This window comes from Bidens hawaiensis, unplaced genomic scaffold (genome assembly GCF_021521415.1).
Source record: "Bidens hawaiensis isolate Kalapana, Puna unplaced genomic scaffold, B.hawaiensis_p1.1 tig00033138_1, whole genome shotgun sequence".
NCBI lineage: Eukaryota > Viridiplantae > Streptophyta > Magnoliopsida > Asterales > Asteraceae > Bidens > Bidens hawaiensis.
In genome coordinates, this window is record NW_027495667.1 from 80,983 (window position 1) to 101,334 (window position 20,352).

Genomic DNA, 20,352 nt, shown 5'->3' on the forward strand with positions numbered 1-20,352 from the left:
GTCACTGGGACGGGTTGTTGCCCGAGAGTGGGTCACGTGTTGACAAAGTTAAAGTACATTTTAAGTGGCAAAGTTAAATTAGTCGACTTTAAACAAGAAAGTTGGACACAACGAAACCCGAGACTATTAAAAAATCAACACAAAAAGTTTGTAATATAAAAGATGATTATTGAGATGACATTTTTATAAACATTGTTTTCATGAAAAACCATGGAAAGAAAGTTTCTTATTTTATTCTATGAAATAACATATCACGGGCCAAGTGTCAAACAGTCAAATGCTTATCTATTACAAACATTTGCATGTTATGTGATGTGATGGATGTGTTGGATGTTGGGTAGTATTTGCAAAGATTGGTATTAATAATAAACGTTATACAAATTTTATACAAGATACCTTGTTTCAATAAAGTTGAAGTTCTGATATATATGAAACCAATGTATGTAATAGACTTGCAATTTAAACACACAATGTACGTGTACCCGTCATTTTCTGTATAAAATGCGGAATTACCCTCACTAAATTAGAGATTTAAATATTTTGATTTAATTACAACAATCATTGTACTTAAAAAGGTGACACTATTTAGTCAAAGGAATAAGGTTATGGCCTCTTTAGAACGTACTTTTTTATTAAAGCAGCGAAGGATTACAATATAAGCCAGAACGTATGTCACTAAGCTTTAATAGCTTTATGCAACAAAGCTATGAAGATCGTAAGAGATTATTGTCTAGCTAAAGTGATATAGCTACCCAATTCCTCTACAGATAACTAAGTTTGATCGTGTGTATTGTATGGATTAAATATATAAAATATTAAACAGTTACTACTTATTTGTCGAGAGATACCAATCTACTGAGAAATTAGGCCGGTGAAATGAAAATCAATTCTTATATAAAACCAATTTGTTTCAAATTGAAATCAATGTTATTTAATTTTGAAGATGTAAATTTATATATTACGGAGTTCTAAATTTTAGTGATGAAAGATAATGAGATGCTTGATGGATTTTCGGGCAACTTAAATGGGATTGCGACGAAACCCAATAGCCTTTCTGGTAGCCCAATAGTAATTTAAGCTTAGTTAACCGCTAATTTATTAGGACACTAGTTTTAGAGCCCGTGTAACACACGAGATGTCCAAATAATAAAGTTATAAATAAAGCAAATAAGTACGTATTGTATATAAAAAATGATTACATCTATGCTTATATTTATACTATGTGTATATAAATTGATTTTATTTATATCAGAAATTGATTTTTTCAAAAAAAAAAAGAACTTAATATAAAAATAATAATAACGTAAGTGCAAAAACATACCTAAAAACGGTTCATTTATTATAAATTTGATTCTTAGTGTATATATATGTATATATATATATATAATTGAAAGAATTTTGGTTATGAACCAATTCAAAAAAAGACTTTTCATACGATAATAGTTCTGAGCTACACCATGAAAATGATTTTTATAATTTTGAGGGTCTTCTCGGCTTTGTCATAATGACAACACATAAAAATAACATGTTAACCTACTCAATTTTGTGAATGTTTTGTTTCACTTGAGTATAATTTTGTATAGCATGTTTCACACACTACATTTTAATCATCATTAAAAGAAAAATCAATGCTAACACAAATGTTTCAAATTTAATTAAAATTAGAAGCATTGATGAGCCTGGATGTAGCATGTCGAAAGTGCTCGCCGTCTTTTCTTAAATTTTAATAGTTGTGAGAAAAATAGTCAATTAGCCAAATCACAAATCTTTTCATTATTTCCAAAAATGTCATTGAAATAATTTCGAAACCTAAATTACGTTTAACATTCTAACTTTCATTTTTTTGACATCTTCAAGTCAAAACTTTGAACTCGTAACAAATTTAATGATAAATCTACTTGCATTCTCAAATTTTTAAAAAAACTCATATTACCCCCTTTTTAACCCGTAACAAATTTTGAACCAAATGTAATTAACTTGTACAACACAATCTATTTACCAACTTTGGACTTAAGTCCAAAAAAAACCCTAAAACAATCATTGATAAAAAAAACCAAGAAACTAACTATGATAAACTTTATTATAATATTATTTTTTTTAGTTATGCCCATTTTGATCATTTTATATATTTTATTAAAGAGATTAGCTAATCTGCCAAACATCTAAATATATCTAAAAAGCTACAGCTACCAGCTTCAAGCCACCAACCACCAATTTCCAGCTACAGCTACCAGTTAGTTTTGCCAAACATACCCTATATATGAAAGTGAATGGTATATATTATTACATTTTAATATATTGATAGTTTAGTAAATTAACTGAAAAAACAAATGGATAGATTTAGAGCATATATTTATAATTTATAAGAATATTTATTTTTATAAAAAATGTATAGTATATATAGTAAAATAGAGTTTAAAAGAAAGTGAATAATTTAGTCATGTTATAGATAAAATATAAATGGAGTGTAAAATGAAAGTAAATAATTATTGATTTATGACATAATTATTAGTTTAGAGGGAAAAAATTTATAAGGTTTAACCATAAACTGATACTCGTCTACAAGTATTTTATTTTATTAGAATAGATATATTTTAATTTTTCTTTTTCACTTGTGATGGATCAACCCGTTTTGATCCGGTAGCAGCACAATCAATGTGTTTTTTAGTTTTGATTTCCTGCCAAAATCCAATTATTTTCTAATATAAGGGTTTCATTGTAATATTTATAGCCTTTATACAGGGTCTAAAGCAAAATGAAATTTTGAGGCATTTTTCCAAATTACATTGTTGCAAACCTTCTTTTTATTGGGCTAATATGTACCGGGCTGAACATCAATACCAGCCTGTATAAACCGATATGTAAAACATTGCATAAATTCAATCATGATATAACATTATAACTTCGTCACATAGTTCATGCTGAGCAATCCACTTTACTCCCTTGTAGTATGCTTTCTTTTTTAAAAACTTATTTGCCAAAACTAGGTTCTCACATGAACAATGATACCTGTTTTTAAATTTTAGTCGAGGGTCTCTTTGAAAGTAACTTCTCTATTTTTTAGGATAGAGGACTTTTTGCCTGCATCTCACTTTTTCTAGACTCTGCTAATAGCTGTGTTATTGGTAGGAATTTTACTGCGTTTGATTGTTGTTGTATTAATTATCAATGTAGGACTCATGTCCTTGGACAAACTCATTTAGACTTATACTTGAGATTAAAAAGGGTTTGTTGATGACAATAATCACAAAGATGATGAGGTTGATTTTTTTGCTTTACACTCACAAAGTGACAAATAAAATACACCAAAAAGTTTACCTTTCCATGGCCAATCAACATATGTTTTCTTATTTAACTCATAATCATACATACGGCCGTCTCATGCACTTCTGTCGGAGATGGTCGAGTGAAAGCATTTTAATTTATTTGTTGAGTGCTATATATTAATTTGTTTAATTTACAATGAAGTTTCATTTGAATTCATATTTTTCTAACGATTTTAATTCCCTTTTAATTTTCTTGTTATCTAATTAAATAAATAAATATAAATTTTACTTTTATAATATCACTTCACTTTTCAAAAGGTCTATGTATTAGGACTATTCTAAAACTCTAATTTATAAATCATACACGTAAACAAGTTTGAAAGAGAAAGTGGGACAATAAAGAAGACAAAATTATACGGTACAATGACACAGTACAACTTATCGTACAACAACAATTGTGAAAGCTTGAAGTTGTCATAATCAAGACAATTAAAGCCGGTTGAAGCACGACACGTGTTAATCTATATTGCCCGAACAATGGCCCTTGAACTTATTAACATTGCCAACAATAATATAAGCGTAAACGTGTATAAATTTGTACCATGCCAAAATCTTATAACTAATTATCTTAACTACCGCATACCACTCTTTATATTATAGTTAATTAGTGTTCATCAATCGTGGGTTGAATAATGGCATGTGATTTGGTTCTCTTCCTCGTGTTTCAGTTAAGTCATCAAGTTAGAAGATAACAGTCCATATTATTGGTATGTGGAAGCCAACTTAAAAAACCAATAATTCAAGCATAGACCAAGGGCTATATTGACTTTTTAGCTTTACTATTAAATGATCTTAGAAAGCTTCTTCAACCAAGCTAATAGAGACTTGTTACACCTTAACCACCATACCTTTTGAAAACCAATAAAAATATTATTTAATGAAAATTAATTAGTAGTTGTGTGTAGTTTTAATCAAATCTTTCTAATCAACACTAAAATATATATTACTATATGTTTTTGTTTATGAAAAAAATAGTGCCTGAATATTAATTCTGTTTGTTTTCAAACTGCTTTGTTATTCATAGATTCATAATTGGAGGAATGGTCGATAAATTCAATTCAATGTTTTAATAACTAAAGTGATCTTCAATCCCTTTGCTTTATTGGTTCATTGCCCGGACTGCTGGATTAAGAACCAGATTACGTCGTAATAGATTTAGAAAATATACAAAAGTTACATAGAATCAAATATTATATATAATCAAACCTTTAATATATATAAGTATGTTATTATGTTATATATGAAATTAAAATAAATATTATATGTTCAAATAAAATATTAAGCAAATATAGGTGCTAATTCAAATAAATAAAAACTTAATTGAAAGTTATTTTTGGATTTCAAAACACACGTATCTATATCTTTTTTTCAAACTTTATCTGCTCAAATGCTTATCTTTTATTGGAGATGGATCGACCAATTCTCAGTTTCTCACTTGGAGGTGGATAGAACGGTCTTATCATTCCAACACTTTCTTTATCTTCTGTGTTGTTTGTTACATTATTATATATAGGATTGTATTAAATACAAATTAAATTCGCATTCTAATTGTATTAATCAAGTAGTATAAAATTATATACAACATAGTGTAGTTTGAAGATGAACGGCCAAATTTATTAAAATAAAAAACTAGCAAGAAACTAGAAGTTGAGCAAATTATAACGTCACTAAGCTAGAAGAGATTCAAAGGAAAAATTACACCAATTTTCCTGATCAAATCCTTCCCGCACCCCCCCCCCCCTCTTTCTCATAAGAACGAACACGTTTTCACCTGTCTATAATTCAACTTCAATTTAACACTGATAAGTTTTACTTTTTATGTTTAAAAAAAATTGGATGTTAATTATTTATATTATTACCGCTATTGGATAATAGAAGTTTATTATTTTGCCGTTAAAAGAAAAAAGAAAAAAACCTAGTGGATAATAATCATACTAACACCTATTTTGTTTGATAAAAGCAATTTAATTCACTCGCATAATAATTATATTTTGCAGTTAATTTCACTTGCATGTATGATTATGAGTGAAATTAGAAAACATGCGACCCATGTTTGATTTTTGCTTCCCTTATTTAGTATCAGAGGAATCGGGGTGATGATTAGAGACTAGTCAAGCATGTGGAGTTCATTAGTTGGATCTTTGAATTGAACGAGTTTTATCTCACCGCACTGTCGTGCCTTCGGGCGAGTGTTCACGGACTGGCCTTAGGTGAGAGTTTTCTCCGGATCAAAAGGTTAGTGTATCCGGATGTGGTGACAGATCCTACTTGGAGGATTTGTTAGCCGTTCCGAAGAAAAAGCATTTGTGTAAGTGAAATCGAGTGTCACTATATAATAGTATGACATTACCTTCGTCAATAAAAACAGAAATTAATAGTACAACTGATTAAATCATTAGTATGAATTATTATTATTATTATTGGACAACAAATATAATTGAATTATAAGAATTTGATTTGCCAATATTTAAAATGAACTATTTAATAAAAATAAATAAATGATTAGTCTAAATGCCAATAATATATGTCCATCATCTCCCACGTTATCTGAACTCGTCTTCCAGTATTAAAACAAAATTCACATTATCATCACGTATAATAAATAGTTTTATAAACACGCCATCTCAAAGTAAAAATATGTATTCAATTTACACAAAAAAGAAAAAATGAAGTAAAAAAGTTTGCTTTAGTCATAATAATTACGTTAAAATTGCATCACAAGCATAATTCAACCGTGTTCGGAACCACCATCCCCAATCAAAACTCTAAATCGTTCTCCGAAGGTGTCAAGTTTAAATCCAAACTGAAAACCCTTCGACTTTTCACCCTCTTAACCACAATAGGAGACAGATCCATTGATACAAAAGATTGGTTATCATTGGTTGTCGTTGCTCTATGTCGTCTCATATGTCCGCCTAAGGCTTGCCCTATGGAAAACTCTAGCCCACATATAGAGCACTCATGTGATTTAGGCTTCATAGGCACCATGCTGGTGCCATGAGCCAAGTCACCATCCGGATTAAGTCGTGGCCTCTTGTGGCTAGCCCTATGGCCACCTAGTGCTTGGAAAGATGGGAACTGACGGTTACATGTTTTGCACTCAAAGACTCGGTTGGGTGTATTGTCATATGGGTCATTGCTAGATGGACCCCTCGAAAGTAGCATCAAGCTATTAGCCATGTTGGTTAGGTTTGCGTCTAGATCCGCTTCTCTCGATCTCTTCATCATCTGTAGATACATCATTTCTTAAGCCAATATGGTATGTATGTGTAAAGGTTTTATGTGTGAAATTAAAGAAATGGTTAGGTTTTGTATCAAGTGGAAATGATATGGGTTGGGTATATATAGGTGACAAGTGTTGACTTCTTTAAGTTTGACCAAAGAGTGTGGATGAAGAAAGTGACACGTAGTTGCTTGTGGAAATGGTTAAGGTGACATGAGCCCTATTTTAGTTAATAAAAGATTGAGGGAGGTAAAGTGTAGAGTTGAGATAATAATGGTAAGAAAGTGAAAAAAGGTGAGGGATGGGAGAGTCGACTCAGCCGTCATGGGCACGTAAGCTTGACAAAGGCACCAAAATTCTGGGAGCCGCCAAATATTCAACAAATGCATGCAAGACTTGTACGGATTCAGAGTTAAGGTTCGAAACATCTTGATTTTAAGATATGAATTGGTTTTAAAATGTTAGGTTGATTTTCTTTTATCAACTAAATTCTACTTCTAAATTCATTTAATCTGACTGTTGCAGGATTTGATCCCTCAATTTTCGTAAAGAGGAAACAACTAATACACTATTAGATTCAATTGTACCAAATGTCCTTTCATAAATATTAGTTAATTTAGGCTAAAAAGTTGAAATGATATTAGGCTAATTGTCATGAGAGTTGTGAAAATGCTATATATACAATTTCCAAACATTTTAATTAGCCCGATACTGAAGCTTTTAATGTTAATAATTTTTTCGTAATCATAAAAAGCCATTATTGAAAAATTTACGAGACCCCACCACCATGTCATCCATTTAAGGTGATCCAGAGGTTTATGTCTTTTAATGAGAGATTTGACCATGGCGCTAGTTTAGGAAAAAATTGTAATTTACTAGTAGTGTAGTTTGACGTTAATCTTATTATTATTATTATTATTATTATTATTATTATTATTATTTAAAAAGAGTCCTTCACATCTAACGCCACTAATGGTAACGCCGGGTCACAAAAGAATTCACTTTACAGTGTTTAAAATCCTATTATTCTAATTCTGACAATTTAGGAGTTCAATTGTAAAGAAAAATATCGATATTAGATGGATACTAGTTTCGTTCACATATACATACCTTCTAGTACTAAGAAGTGTGACTGGTGCATCCAGAAGGTTCAAATGTGGACTTTTGAATCGGGTCTTACAACTGAAAATTATAAGTCTGATATCATGACGAGTGGGTGATACATTAATCTAGAAACACAAGACCAATTTTTTATTTATTTTTTCTTTTTTTTACAAATACTGCCTTTTGCCCTTGTGTTTCTGTTATTGCCACTTTTAGCCCCTAATCTGAAGTTTTTAAATATCGCACGTTATATAGTCTTTGAAGCCATGCTTAAATAATGGAAAATTCTTAATATGGACGTTTTGAAGAGAGAATGATATTTGGCCCACAAATCTTCAAGATTTCCAAAATGGATCAAAAAAATATGGACTGGAGTGACACATTAGGATAAGATCCGAAATCTGACATGGCTGGCCAAATTTTGGAAAATGTTAAGGGAGCAGGTCAAGTTTGTGAATAATGTTGATGGACACGGACAAAAAATTTGAGAATGTTGAGGGAGCCGTCCATATTTTTTCACTAAATATTCTTCTCAAAAGCAGTCTTCTCAAACGGCTTTTAATGTTTCCTATCTAATCCATACAAATTTTCAAAATCTTGAAAATTGTTCCTTTTTAATTTTGTCTTGGCAGACACATTTAAGAGAAATTTGTTCCAATGAGATGAGAATAAAGGGTTCGACCTTTGCAACATGGCGGTGATATTATGGTTATTGGAGTTGTGGTGGCAGTGATTGATCCGGCAATGCAGTAAGTTTGGTGATGGCGGCTGCGAAGGATGAGGCGTGAGTGTGTAGCGCTTCAATTTGTGTTGCTCGTTGAGCGACCATGATAGCATTATGGTGCAGCAATCGGTCGAGTCGCTCAACCAAGGCCAGAACTAGGTCATCACGCGATGAAGGAGGCCTGAGGACGATGAATGAAAGGACCAAATTGATAGAAGCTGATTCAAGATGGTCAATTTCCCAATAGACCTATAGAATGGGTTAAGCTCCAATAACAAGAAAGAAGAAAAGAAACTGAACTTGAGACAATTTTTCTGATTATTTTTCATATTATTTTTCTTAAACAAAGATTACGATATATTAAAAAACCAAGAGATAAAAATAAGAAAAGATAAACAATAAGGTGACGCAATTAGAGTATAATAAGAAAACCAAATATAAGATAAACTTAATTAATAAATATTACACTTTATTAATACATAGGATCGTATCATAATGGTATGAATAATATAAAGAACAATAATATTCACCAAAATAATAATTGTGATTCAAATATACCCTAATTACATTAATTTATCTATTTATCCTCCTAAATTACACCGACAATATATTCAATGTCAGCATTTAAACCTGATATTCTTTCCCAGAGCTAAGAGACCACCACAAACGACAAAGGCTAGGCTATCTATATGTAACTAATCGAACACTTTTATTAAACATCTTGTAAAAATGTTACACGGTCCTAGTTACCTGAATGGTAAACTACATGGATAAACCAACTATGTGACGATGCTTCCTTTCAATACGTCTATATGGACACGATAGACGATGGAATGTGCCATCATCCTCAAGAAGTTACCGAACGGGATGGTTCACAAAATCCGTGCAACATCACTCTAGAAGACTGTAATTTTAGTAGAAAATCGCGTCCGAAAAAGTTTTATTAAAGCAGTGATGATGAAAGAAACTCTAGATTTTGTCTTCAATGGTTAAAATCAACTGAACCGTGAGTAATCATCCAAAAAAACGAGTTTAAAAAACATGAATATTGTGACCATTTCAGAAAAACTAACATAAAGAATCAAACATAGTTAATGTAGAAAGGAAAATGGTTAAAAAATTAAAAAAGGGTTGAAGGTTCTACTCATTTTGAACCGAACTAGACTAAACCAAAAGGTTGAAACCAAAAGTGGTAAAAGTATGAAGAATCTTGTGATATCTCTTTTATATATATTAATCTTTTTTCTTTTTTTTAACTGCTATTTATATTAACTGATTTATGTTACCTAAATCGGTAATCATAGTATATGATTATGGATTATAGTAATCTAATTCCATGTAAATCGGCAAGGTTTAAGGATTGAGTTTTTATTTTGATGTTTCTAGAAATTTAAGAAGCAAAATACACGAATAACATAGTGTGAGACTCTTGTAGTCTTGTCCACCAAGGTTTATGAACAGAAATCTCATGTCGTCATTCGAAATCCTCAACCAAGACACGGAAGAAGAACCAATTTTAAGGTAAAGTTTTCTTTTTCTTAATATTCAATGGTGATTTGTGGTAATTAGGGTTTGTGAGAAATAAAATGTACTGCCTAGTGCTTAGGGGCTTCAACTTTTTTTAGTGATCACTATTCTCTATGATTTTTTGTTTAGGCTATCTTGCATCTAATAATTATTAAAGTTTAACTGTTTATGGTAAGAACGGTGATCCGGATACTAGCCAAAACGGCCAATTTGATAAAAACAAAACTGTACATGTATGGTTAGAGCGGCTGTCCAGATATATTGGTGCTGTTTCTGACAATTAAATTTCAATGTCCACCCCCCCCCCTTTTATGATCAGATCAACACCGTTAGGATATTGTTCAAAAGACTATTGTGACCAATAATGTTCAAAGTCGGTTTTTTTTTGTTAGAATGACCATTTGATAATGTGAAATCAAATGAGGCTCGTCTTTTATGTTGAAATCGCTTTAGGCGCAAAAGAAAAAAAAGGTTGACCTGTTTTGTGTAACAATAATTATACAGGTCAGAGACTGATGAAGACTACATAAGTAAATTACCAGATGATGCACTTCGAAAAATTCTTTTAATTCACCCTTTAGATCCTGGATCAAAGGCCGCAGCTCTCGTTACAGGGTTAGCTGACAGACCATGGGTAAAAACAATCACAAGCCAAGATATTGTAATTGAAATTATTGATTTTTATTTATCTTATTATGGAAAAGAATATCCTTTAATAGAAGCACCCAGAAAAATTGAATTTCATCTCAGTAAAGATTTGATCATAACCACATCTACTCCGTCGTACAAGAATCTGACTCTTGATTTTTCCAAAGGAAATCAAGAATTTCCAACCCAATTCGGGTGGAAGATTGTGATAAATACCAATACCATGCCGATGAGACGTGGTTACTCGTGTCCCATGTTTGTCAAGACCCTTAAACTAACTTCACTTAACCATTTAAGTTGTAAACTAGTTTCTTCTTTGATCAAAAACTTTCGCTATGTCGAGAACTTGATAATTGAGGAATGTCATGGATTAAGGTCTTTGAGAGTTGAAGGTCGTGTTAAGCTTAAGAGTTTAAGTGTTGTAAATTGTGTTGATCTTGGGTCGGTGTGTGTGAACGCATATGAGCTCAAATCTCTTCGATATAGCGGGCCGTTATGCTCGTTTGATTTGGTAAATGTGAAGTACTTGAAAGATGTCAAGTTGGATTTCAAGGGTCCATTGTTCAACCAGGTGAACCATTTGCTCTATGATCCACTCTTGCGTGGCATTCAAGGTGTTAAAACACTTACGCTTCATGGATGGATGTTTAAGGTAAACTTTTTTTTTTCTTTTTAATATTAATCTAGACTTGTAAATTGTTGCACCGTGTAGATCGATTTGGTGTTTATATGTTCTTGTAGGAAATCTTTGGACCATTACTGTCATCAAAGCAATATTTCAAATTTAGCAAGCTTCAAGATTTGTGGTGGATTGATAGTAGTATGGAAGATCGTGACATCAATTCACTGTTTGGTTTTTTGAGATTTTGCACTTCTCTTGAGAGGTTGTTCATAAGTGTAAGTTCCATTTATATCTCAAATCAATTACAAGCCTTCTTTTGTTATGCAATGTGGTTGGTTAATGGTACCTTTAGTCCATATGGGAAGAAGTTAATCTCATACAAGCATTTCTCAACAATTTTGTTATATCTTCAAATATTAAATTATTTCTCTTAACTTAGTTAATTACATAAGAATTTTAAATATTGTGACGGAATTTAGGATTATTGAGGAATTTGATTATAAAGTTATACGTTTGGAAGAAAGAGATTTTTTACATTCTGAACTCTTGTGCGTGACGGGTTGTATGCTCTTTGTCACACACTCTACTTTCGGCTTTCATCCGTCTATTTTCCTCTGAAACACACCCTCCTTATACTTTGTCTCCTTGATTTTCTTATTTTAAATTAATATGAAAGTATTCCATCTAAATTATCTAATCTCATTTACAAAACACACACACTTCATAACACTTGATTCTTTTAGGAAGACATAAAACAAGCTACTATATATTAACAGATTGACAGTCGACACTACTCAAAGCCCTATGTTGGTGAACTCGAGAGCACCATCAAGGTCCGGAAAGGGCGACCACACAAGCTCCAAATAGTGAAAATGGAAGGTTTTGACAACGATGTAGACATCATGTTGTTCATCGAGCATATGATGGATGTTTTCAAAGTTGAACCTCGATTTGTAGTGAAGAGGAAGGGGATGCAAGACAGGTGCTTGTTAAAAATCCGCAAACACCACCCTCATGGTAAAGCAGCATCGGAATCAGATAAGTTGAAGTTTACTTACAAATTTGTGGAAGAAGTTGAAGATGACAAGCATCCTCATATGCCATAAAATTCCTTCTTTTACATGTTACACGATGACTAGTTCTGTAAACTTAATGTTGGAGTTTTAGTACTTTTGAAATTATGTCTTTCATGTTGGCATGATCTTAGTGACAAACAGGGCCTTCAATATTCGAATAGGGTTAGCATAGTATCTGAATTATGAATTCAATTTTAGAACCGAATTCAAATGTGTTGATTTTCAATAGATATGACCCGAATATCCAAATTCAAGTTCTATGTACTGTTTTCTATATTTTAGAAAGATATAGAGATTGCATGCGTAATTTACATGCACAAATCCACTTATACATAATACACAACAAAAATATGTTAAAAACTTTTTTCTTTTTTTTTTAAAGGCAAATTCTATATTTCTTTTCTTTTTTTTTTTAACAGCACATGCTATAATTCTAAACTCCTAATTTATTTCACACCAATAATACAGCACTCCATACTTTTAAAGCCAGGTTTGAACCTATGGTGATCATCTCTAAGAGACATATCCGTATATATAACACAAGTTTGTTTGAAAATTTAAACCAAATTCCATGATCATCATTGTTGGATTTTTTTTTAACAGCATGTGCCAACCTATGTATGTGGAGGAAGCTATTTCTATTTTTGATAATGGCATTCGAGGGGCGATTGAGGACATCGTGGTTTGTCGGGGGGCTGTTTTTTGGGGATTTCCAATGGAGGTTGGCATCACTTCCGTTTGGGGGATTGGGTTTATGTTCGGCCAGGGATGTATCTACATATGCTTTTGTGGCTTCGAGAGCACAATCATAGAGTTTGCATGACCACATTCTTCGGGGATGTGGTGTTGATGGGTTGGACACTGATTATGGGTGTGCGATGGATCGTTTACTTACTTCACTTCACGACTTTGATCTTAGCGATTTCTCTAATAAGGACACCGCCCCCCTAAAGCCCAACATGCTTTGGCGAGTGCCTTATTTAGTGGAATCGTCCAGAGTTTAGAAGTGAAGTTTGATCTATCTCCTCGCCAAAAAGCGGTGTTTGAATGCCTTCGAGCTCCTCGGGCTCAGGATTTTCTTACGGTCATCCTTATTGAAGGATTAGGTCAGCACATGTCGGGGTTGGAGTACCGGGGTATCCTTAAGTACCGGCTAATGATCCCTATGTTTCCTATTGATGAGCCTTGCCCAGTTTGCCGCAAAGTCTGTTTTGGATTCTTTTGGGGACCATGCGGTGCACTGCAAAGAATTGCCTGGTTTTAAATACAGACATGATTTGGTTAGGGATGTTCTGTGTGATGTTCTTAAACGGGCAGGGATCTCTGCTAAAAGGGAGGCCCTTGTTAACTTTCTTACAGATCCGCTCGAAGGGAGGTCCACGTTACGACCAGCTGATATTCTTGTGTTTGGGTGTGCAGGGGGGAAACACACTTGTGTGGACCTTACAGGAGTGTCTTCTCTTGTCGGGCTCAGGGACCGCGGATTTGTTGTGGTTCAGGATGCGTTGAAGGCCGAATCGGGCAAAGTTGTCAAACACGAGAATGCCTGTTTAGAAAATCAACATGTATTTCTCCCATTTGCTTTTGATACATTTGGGTTTCTGGCCCCGGAGGCTATGAATTTTCTAAACAGGGTTCAGCGTGTCGTAGATAGTACTTTTTTTGTCTCCTACGACCCAATGCTTTGTTTTTAGTAGAATTGGTTTTGCTATTCAGAAGGGGGTTGCAGCGCAGCTTGTTGCCAGTTTGCCTGCCACTTTATTGTAACCGTTTCGATTTTAATGAGAATGAGATATTCATTTTGAATACATCAATTATAAGATTCGAGTATTTGACTATTTGAGGTTTCTTTCTTTTTTTTTTCTTTTCTTTTCTGTTAATTAAGAAAACGATTATTTAGAAACAACTCAGGATAATGAAACATGATTACTAAAGTTCACACAACAAATTGTTAACAAAACAGATGAGATATCTTATTTAATCCTCTAAAAACCAATTGGCAAAACTTAAACATTAGAGAAATCAAGTTGAAGGTGCCCTAGGGTGTTGATTTATTTTTGGTGGGAAGGTGTCCTAGGGTGTTGGCAGAGTTTGTTGGGTCTGCCCCCCTTACGCCATTGCTTAAACCAGACAATGGGATTAGACCTATTGCTATAGGGGCCATTTGGAGGAGATTGGTCTCTAAGGTGGCTATGAGGGGTGTTGGGAAGGAGATTGCTAAATACCTCTGTGACTTTCAATTTGGGGTGGGAGTCCTTAGTGGGGCAGAAGCTGTGCTTCATAGCGCGAAAAGGTTTTTAAATCAGTTTCACTCAGATGGGTCATTGGCTATGCTTACTGTTGATTTCTCTAATGCCTTCAACTTGGTCGATAAGACGGCCCTTCTACATGAAGTACGAAGTCGATGTCTTTCTATTTCTCTATGGGTGGATTTTTTTTATATGGGCAATCCACTAGGTTATATTTGGGCGATGCTAACATTAGGTCCACCACTGGGGTTCAACAGTGAGACCCTCTTGGGCCTCTTCTTTTTGCCTTTGTTTTGCATCCACTTGTTCACCGAATCAAAGATCATTGCAAGCTTCTTTTCCATGCTTGGTACTTAGATGATGGTACGATTATCGGGGACACTAGAGAGGTGGCTAAAGCATTAGATATTATCAGGGCCGAGGGCCCTCGGTTGGGTCTTGAATTAAACGTTAAGAAAACATAATTATTTTGCCAACGTGCAATGGGGAGGAGGTGCAGGACGGATTGTTCCCTTATGGGATTGGAAGGCCAGTGCTTGGTGTGAAACTCCTTGATGGCGCTGTAAGTCGGGATGCGGGGTTTATCAGTAGCTTGGCTATGAAAAGGGCATCTAGTGCTGTAGAATTGATGAGTTGTCTCCCAAGGCTTCAGGACCCTCAATGCAAGCTTCTTTTGCTTCGCTCATGTATGGGGGTCGCAAAGCTGTTGTTCGGCCTAAGAACGTGCCAGCCTATGTATGTGGGGGAAGCTTTTTCTATTTTTGATAATAGCATTCGACGGACGATTGAGGACATCGTGGTTTGTGGGAATCCGTTCTTTGGGGATGTCACACCCCAACCTAAGGCGGAAATGCCGGGGCATGATCCGATTGCTCACAGCTCGAAGATACTATCATACATAAATGTAACAATATTTAATTAATTATTTTATTGAAAATAAATGCACACAATATCCAAATAGAACAAACAATTTAAATACATGAATGTAAGCTCAAATAATGGTTATCTTGTTTATATCCTAAGTTCTTGGCTAAGTGTCCAGCTTCAATCTTCAATACAAAGCATCCTGCATATGCGTAGAAAATGGAGTTTGTCAACAACACATGTTGAGTGATATGATAACCAATTTTGACACAACAAATAGTTATATAATAAATAAATAATAAATAATAAGTGTTAAAAGCGCAAACCAATCTATGTGGTAATAATCAATCAAACCTTAACAACCCATGTATATAACCAAATCGTGCTGGTGTGCCAATGAATCGTTGCCAAGTGAATCGGGCATTGATTGCAATGACTAAAATTGTCGTTTTATCTTCGCCAAGCGAATCGGGCTTCGGTTACTAAGACGGTCGTATGATCATACTAATGAGAACCCTATACAAAGTGGATATGTTGGAATTCTCCAAATTTATCAAGCAAACAATTAAACATATAGCAATTAGCAAATAACATTCAACTGATATTCACACAATGATTATGTTTGCGAGTTTGTGTATATATATATATAGGATAGAAAATATGAGTAAGTACGCATATATCCCCAAAACATTTGAAAACAGTAGATAAAAAGGGGAATGATCAAACTCACTTTAGATTAATGACAAATGATTAATAAATGCGATTTACGAGCTAGGAATAAGCGAGTCATCCACTACACGTCAAATGTTATGAACAATTCAGAATCTGATATTTTAAGATATGATAATATAAGTAAAAACGAACTTGATGCCACTGGAATCAATCCAAACGGATGAGTAGAACTCTAGTTATGTTATATTTAAGATTTAAGCGAGCTGGTACTGATCAGAATCCGAACAGCGAGTCAGAAGTTGGGTTTTGGTCAGTAGCCTTAAAATTATGTTACAAGAATAAAAGTCTTCTGGACCGAACGTTGAATCTGATCAAAAGTATGAGAAAATGTTAAGTCAAACTTGTTGACTATTTTGCCCTTTAACGAGTTTTAAACGATTTCACCAGTCAACACCCTTCAACCACTGAAATTGATTGAAATTTATTGACTAGAGAATATATATGAACGATTTCTATGTTTACAACTTACCCGGAAAATGAAAGAATCAGGAGAAACGAAGAGTCAAAGATCCTAAAGCAAGCAAAGTCAACCGTCTTAACTTATATCTTCAACAATAACGCGAAAACCGAAGAAGATGGAGTATGGCAGAGGTAGGTGACGGCTGGGATTGTGTATTAGGGTTTAGGGATGATTTTTGGTAGAGAAATAATGATATGTTTATATAGGATTCACTAAATCGAACTAAATATGACAACTTACCCGTTTAAGAACCGAATGGGCCTTTAATGATCAAATCAATAAAATAACCAGAGGATTTCCTTCTTGGACAAGGGTTAATGTATATGGACATGTTTCTAGGCTTTGAGGGACTTTTTGGGGCTTAAAATACTTGATTTCGTCCAAAAATAAGCGATTTCGGGCCAAAAACGAACTAGAAAACGATTTTAAACAAAACGGTCTGAACAGCGTGGGGAATTTGATTTTTGACTCTTTTAGTCCTTGTAGTTTGTGTAAGGCCCCGTTACCGGTAACCCTACTTTCGTGTTGGATTTACTCATAAACACAGTTCTAAATATCAGAGTTAATTAAAAACTTTACGAGGAATATAAAACTTTCATAAAACATTACATATCGATTCATAATCATGTCTTAAAACATTCCTCTTGTCTTTCAAAATCAAAACATAACTTATAAAACATATCAGATCTTCAGATGCCAGGCTTTAGTCTTCTGCCATGTGTCCTCCACTCAAGCCAGCTGTCTCAACCTACTCACCTGCGTGCATACTAAAAGTCAGCTACGCTGAGTGAGTTCTAGTTAATCATACAATACCATACAATACCTTATTACATACATACGTACTTAACCTCATAACTTTCTTTCATACACACATAAGTACTCATGCCTTCATTCTTACTTACATACTTTCTTTCTTACTTACATACTTTCTTTACATTCATAATCATACGTTTTAAAGAGCCTTTCGCCCTATAACCTCACAGATATTATAAGGGTCTGGTCCCTAACATCACAGATATTATAAGGGTCTGGTCCCTAACATCACATATATTATAAGGGTCTGGTCCCTAACATCACAGATATTATAAGGGTCTGGTCCCTAACATCACAGATATTATTAGGGTCTGGTCCCTAACATCACAGATATTATAAGGGTCTGGTCCCTAACATCACAGATATTATAAGGGTCTGGTCCCTAACATCACAGATATTATTAGGGTCTGGTCCCTAACATCACAGATATTATTAGGGTCTGGTCCCTTGTTTTCGAATATTAGTAGGGTTCGATTCCCTCTTCGTTACCATACAACCATACATCATACCTCGAGTATTATTAGGGCTCGGTACCCTTTTTCGTAACCATACAACCATACAACCGTCATTTCCTTCCTTTATTAACTTTATTACGTTCATACACATAAACATACATATCATACTTGCCATATTTATAACGTTACAACCTGACAGTACGTGCAATATCCGAAGATCGTTCACGTACCATCAAGCAATCGTTCATACATATCATACTTACCATATTTATAACGTTACAACCTGACAGTACGTGCAATATCCGAAGATCGTTCACGTACCATCAAGCAATCATTCATACATATCATACTTACCATATTTATAACGTTACAACCTGACAGTACGTGCAATATCCGAAGATCGTTCACGTACCATCAAGCAATCATTCATACATATCATACTTACCATATTTATAACGTTACAACCTGACAGTACGTGCAATATCCGAAGATCGTTCACGTACCATCAAGCAATCGTTCATACATAACATACTTACCATATTTATAACGTTACAACCTGACAGTACGTGCAATATCCGAAGATCGTTCACGTACCACCAAGCAATCATTCATACATATCACATATATCACATATGGCATACACTTATCACTTAGGATAAATGTATTAACAACACATCAAGTATGCACACAGCCCCGAAAACATAACAAGGAATGGGGCTAGAAACTCACCTGGATCCTGTTACGCTCGCCGTTGATCGTAATTCCTTTCTTTAACTGGGCTCGGCTAACTGTATAATGTTTACACATATCAAATAACTACTACTACTCGCTTTGTATTTCTATCTATAAATGACCCACAACGAACGGGGGTCCGGGGGCAGCGCCCCTGGCAGCGGGGTTCTAGGGGCGGCAGCCCCTAGCGGGGTCCAAGGGGCAGAGCCCCTGGCTGGGGTTAAGCTGCCAGGTCAGCTTGGAAAAATTTTATTTTCGATAACTGTCTTAACACATTTTCCATTAGGTTTTTACTTTATTTTATAAACGGACTTCACTTCAGGCGAAGTTAAACCTTAGGCGAACTTGGCTTCAGGCGAAGTTAAACCTTAGGCGAACTTGGCTTCAGGCGAAGTTAAACCTTAGGCGAACTTGGCTTCAGGCGAAGTTATACCTTAGGCGAACTTGGCTTCTGGCGAAGTTAAACCTTAGGCGAACTTGGCTTCAGGCGAAGTTATCCTTAGGCGAACTTGGCTTCAGGCGAAGTTAAACCTTAGGCGAACTTGGCTTCAGGCGAAGTTAAACCTTAGGCGAACTTGGCCGTAGGCGAAGTTATCCTTAGGCGAAGTTACACTTGAAGGCGAAGTTACGCTTGAAGGCGAAGTTCATCAGGCGAACTTATTCTTGCAGGCGAAGTTATCGCGCTGCAGATCTGTTTTGCCCATAAATCCTTCGTTTCTTAGCCAAATAACTCGATTTTGGTACCCACGGAATCGTATGATCGGCGCCTACAAATCCCAACCATCAAATCGGCCTAAAATCGACGTTTTAGGGGTCCAATTTGGGCAGTTTGGGTTTCGGGTCCGGTTAACCCATCAAATCCTAACCATTTTCAGTACTATAAGCTTTGGTGGATTTGTTCTTACCTTACCAACTCAGATCTATCAACAAAATCTCGGGTCTCGGCTTCGAATCTTGATCGGTTAGAATGCGGTGTTTTGAGGAGTGTGTGGAGTGTGTGTGGAGTTTGGTGAGAAATGAGATATTTTGGGATTTTGGGGGTATTTATATCCCTGAAATCCCATTCTCATTTATCCTATCTCAATTAATCCAAGTCCATGACCCGCTCCTACCCGATATTAATAATTAAAAACGCGAAATCACTAACATAACTTTCTTTATTCAACATTATAAATTTTAGGATGTTACAGTTTGAGAATTGGATAATTAATGAATCTTTTATGCATAAATTAAGAATTGAACATCTTTTAAAGTATTAAAGGCCTAAAGTGAATATTAGAAACTTAAAGTCTTATAAATATTTGATTTCCAATAACATTAAAGATCTAAAAATGTTTCCGGGTCGGGTTATACGCAAACGAATACAGGTTTGAAAAATCCGAGATGTTACAGGGGATCTCCATCTTTAGTTGAGATTATTAAAATCCAATTCGCCCAATTTTTTTGCCTTGTTGTTTAAAAGCGGAGTATTTTAAAATTTTATTTGAACTATTTATGTTTATAAATTTATATCCAACTTTTCTATTAAATTTAGCTCTTTGATTTTTATTTTTTAATATTTATACGTGTAACATAGTATATGTGAAGAATCTTGTCATATCTTTTTATATATATTTAAATTATGTTGCCATAATCATAGTATAAGATTAAAAAATTTGTGGTAAATCTAGTTCCATGTAAGTTGGAAAGAATAAGGTTAAAGTTTTTAAATAAAAGTTTCTAGAAACTTAATAAACAAGACATACAAACAACCAACCTGGTAGGACTCTTGTTCACCAAGGTTTACTGTATCCCAAA

General features: G+C 34.3%; 2 protein-coding genes across 2 annotated transcripts; one reads left to right on the top strand and one right to left on the bottom strand.

Annotated features, from left to right (window-relative positions):
- Positions 1–5,945: 5,945 nt before the first annotated feature.
- Positions 5,946–6,575, bottom strand: LOC143584493 (zinc finger protein ZAT11-like). The gene has a single exon (XM_077066533.1). The coding sequence runs from the start codon at positions 6,567–6,569 to the stop codon at positions 6,084–6,086; it is 486 nt and encodes a 161-aa protein (XP_076922648.1). The 5' UTR covers positions 6,570–6,575; the 3' UTR covers positions 5,946–6,083.
- A 1,783-nt stretch (positions 6,576–8,358) lies between these two features.
- LOC143584483 (F-box protein At2g39490-like) lies at positions 8,359–12,280 on the top strand. Its single transcript, XM_077066527.1, has 4 exons — positions 8,359–8,402; positions 10,409–11,204; positions 11,294–11,449; positions 11,951–12,280. The coding sequence occupies exons 1-4, from the start codon at positions 8,359–8,361 to the stop codon at positions 12,278–12,280; spliced, it is 1,326 nt and encodes a 441-aa protein (XP_076922642.1).
- The last annotated feature ends 8,072 nt before the right edge of the window (positions 12,281–20,352 follow it).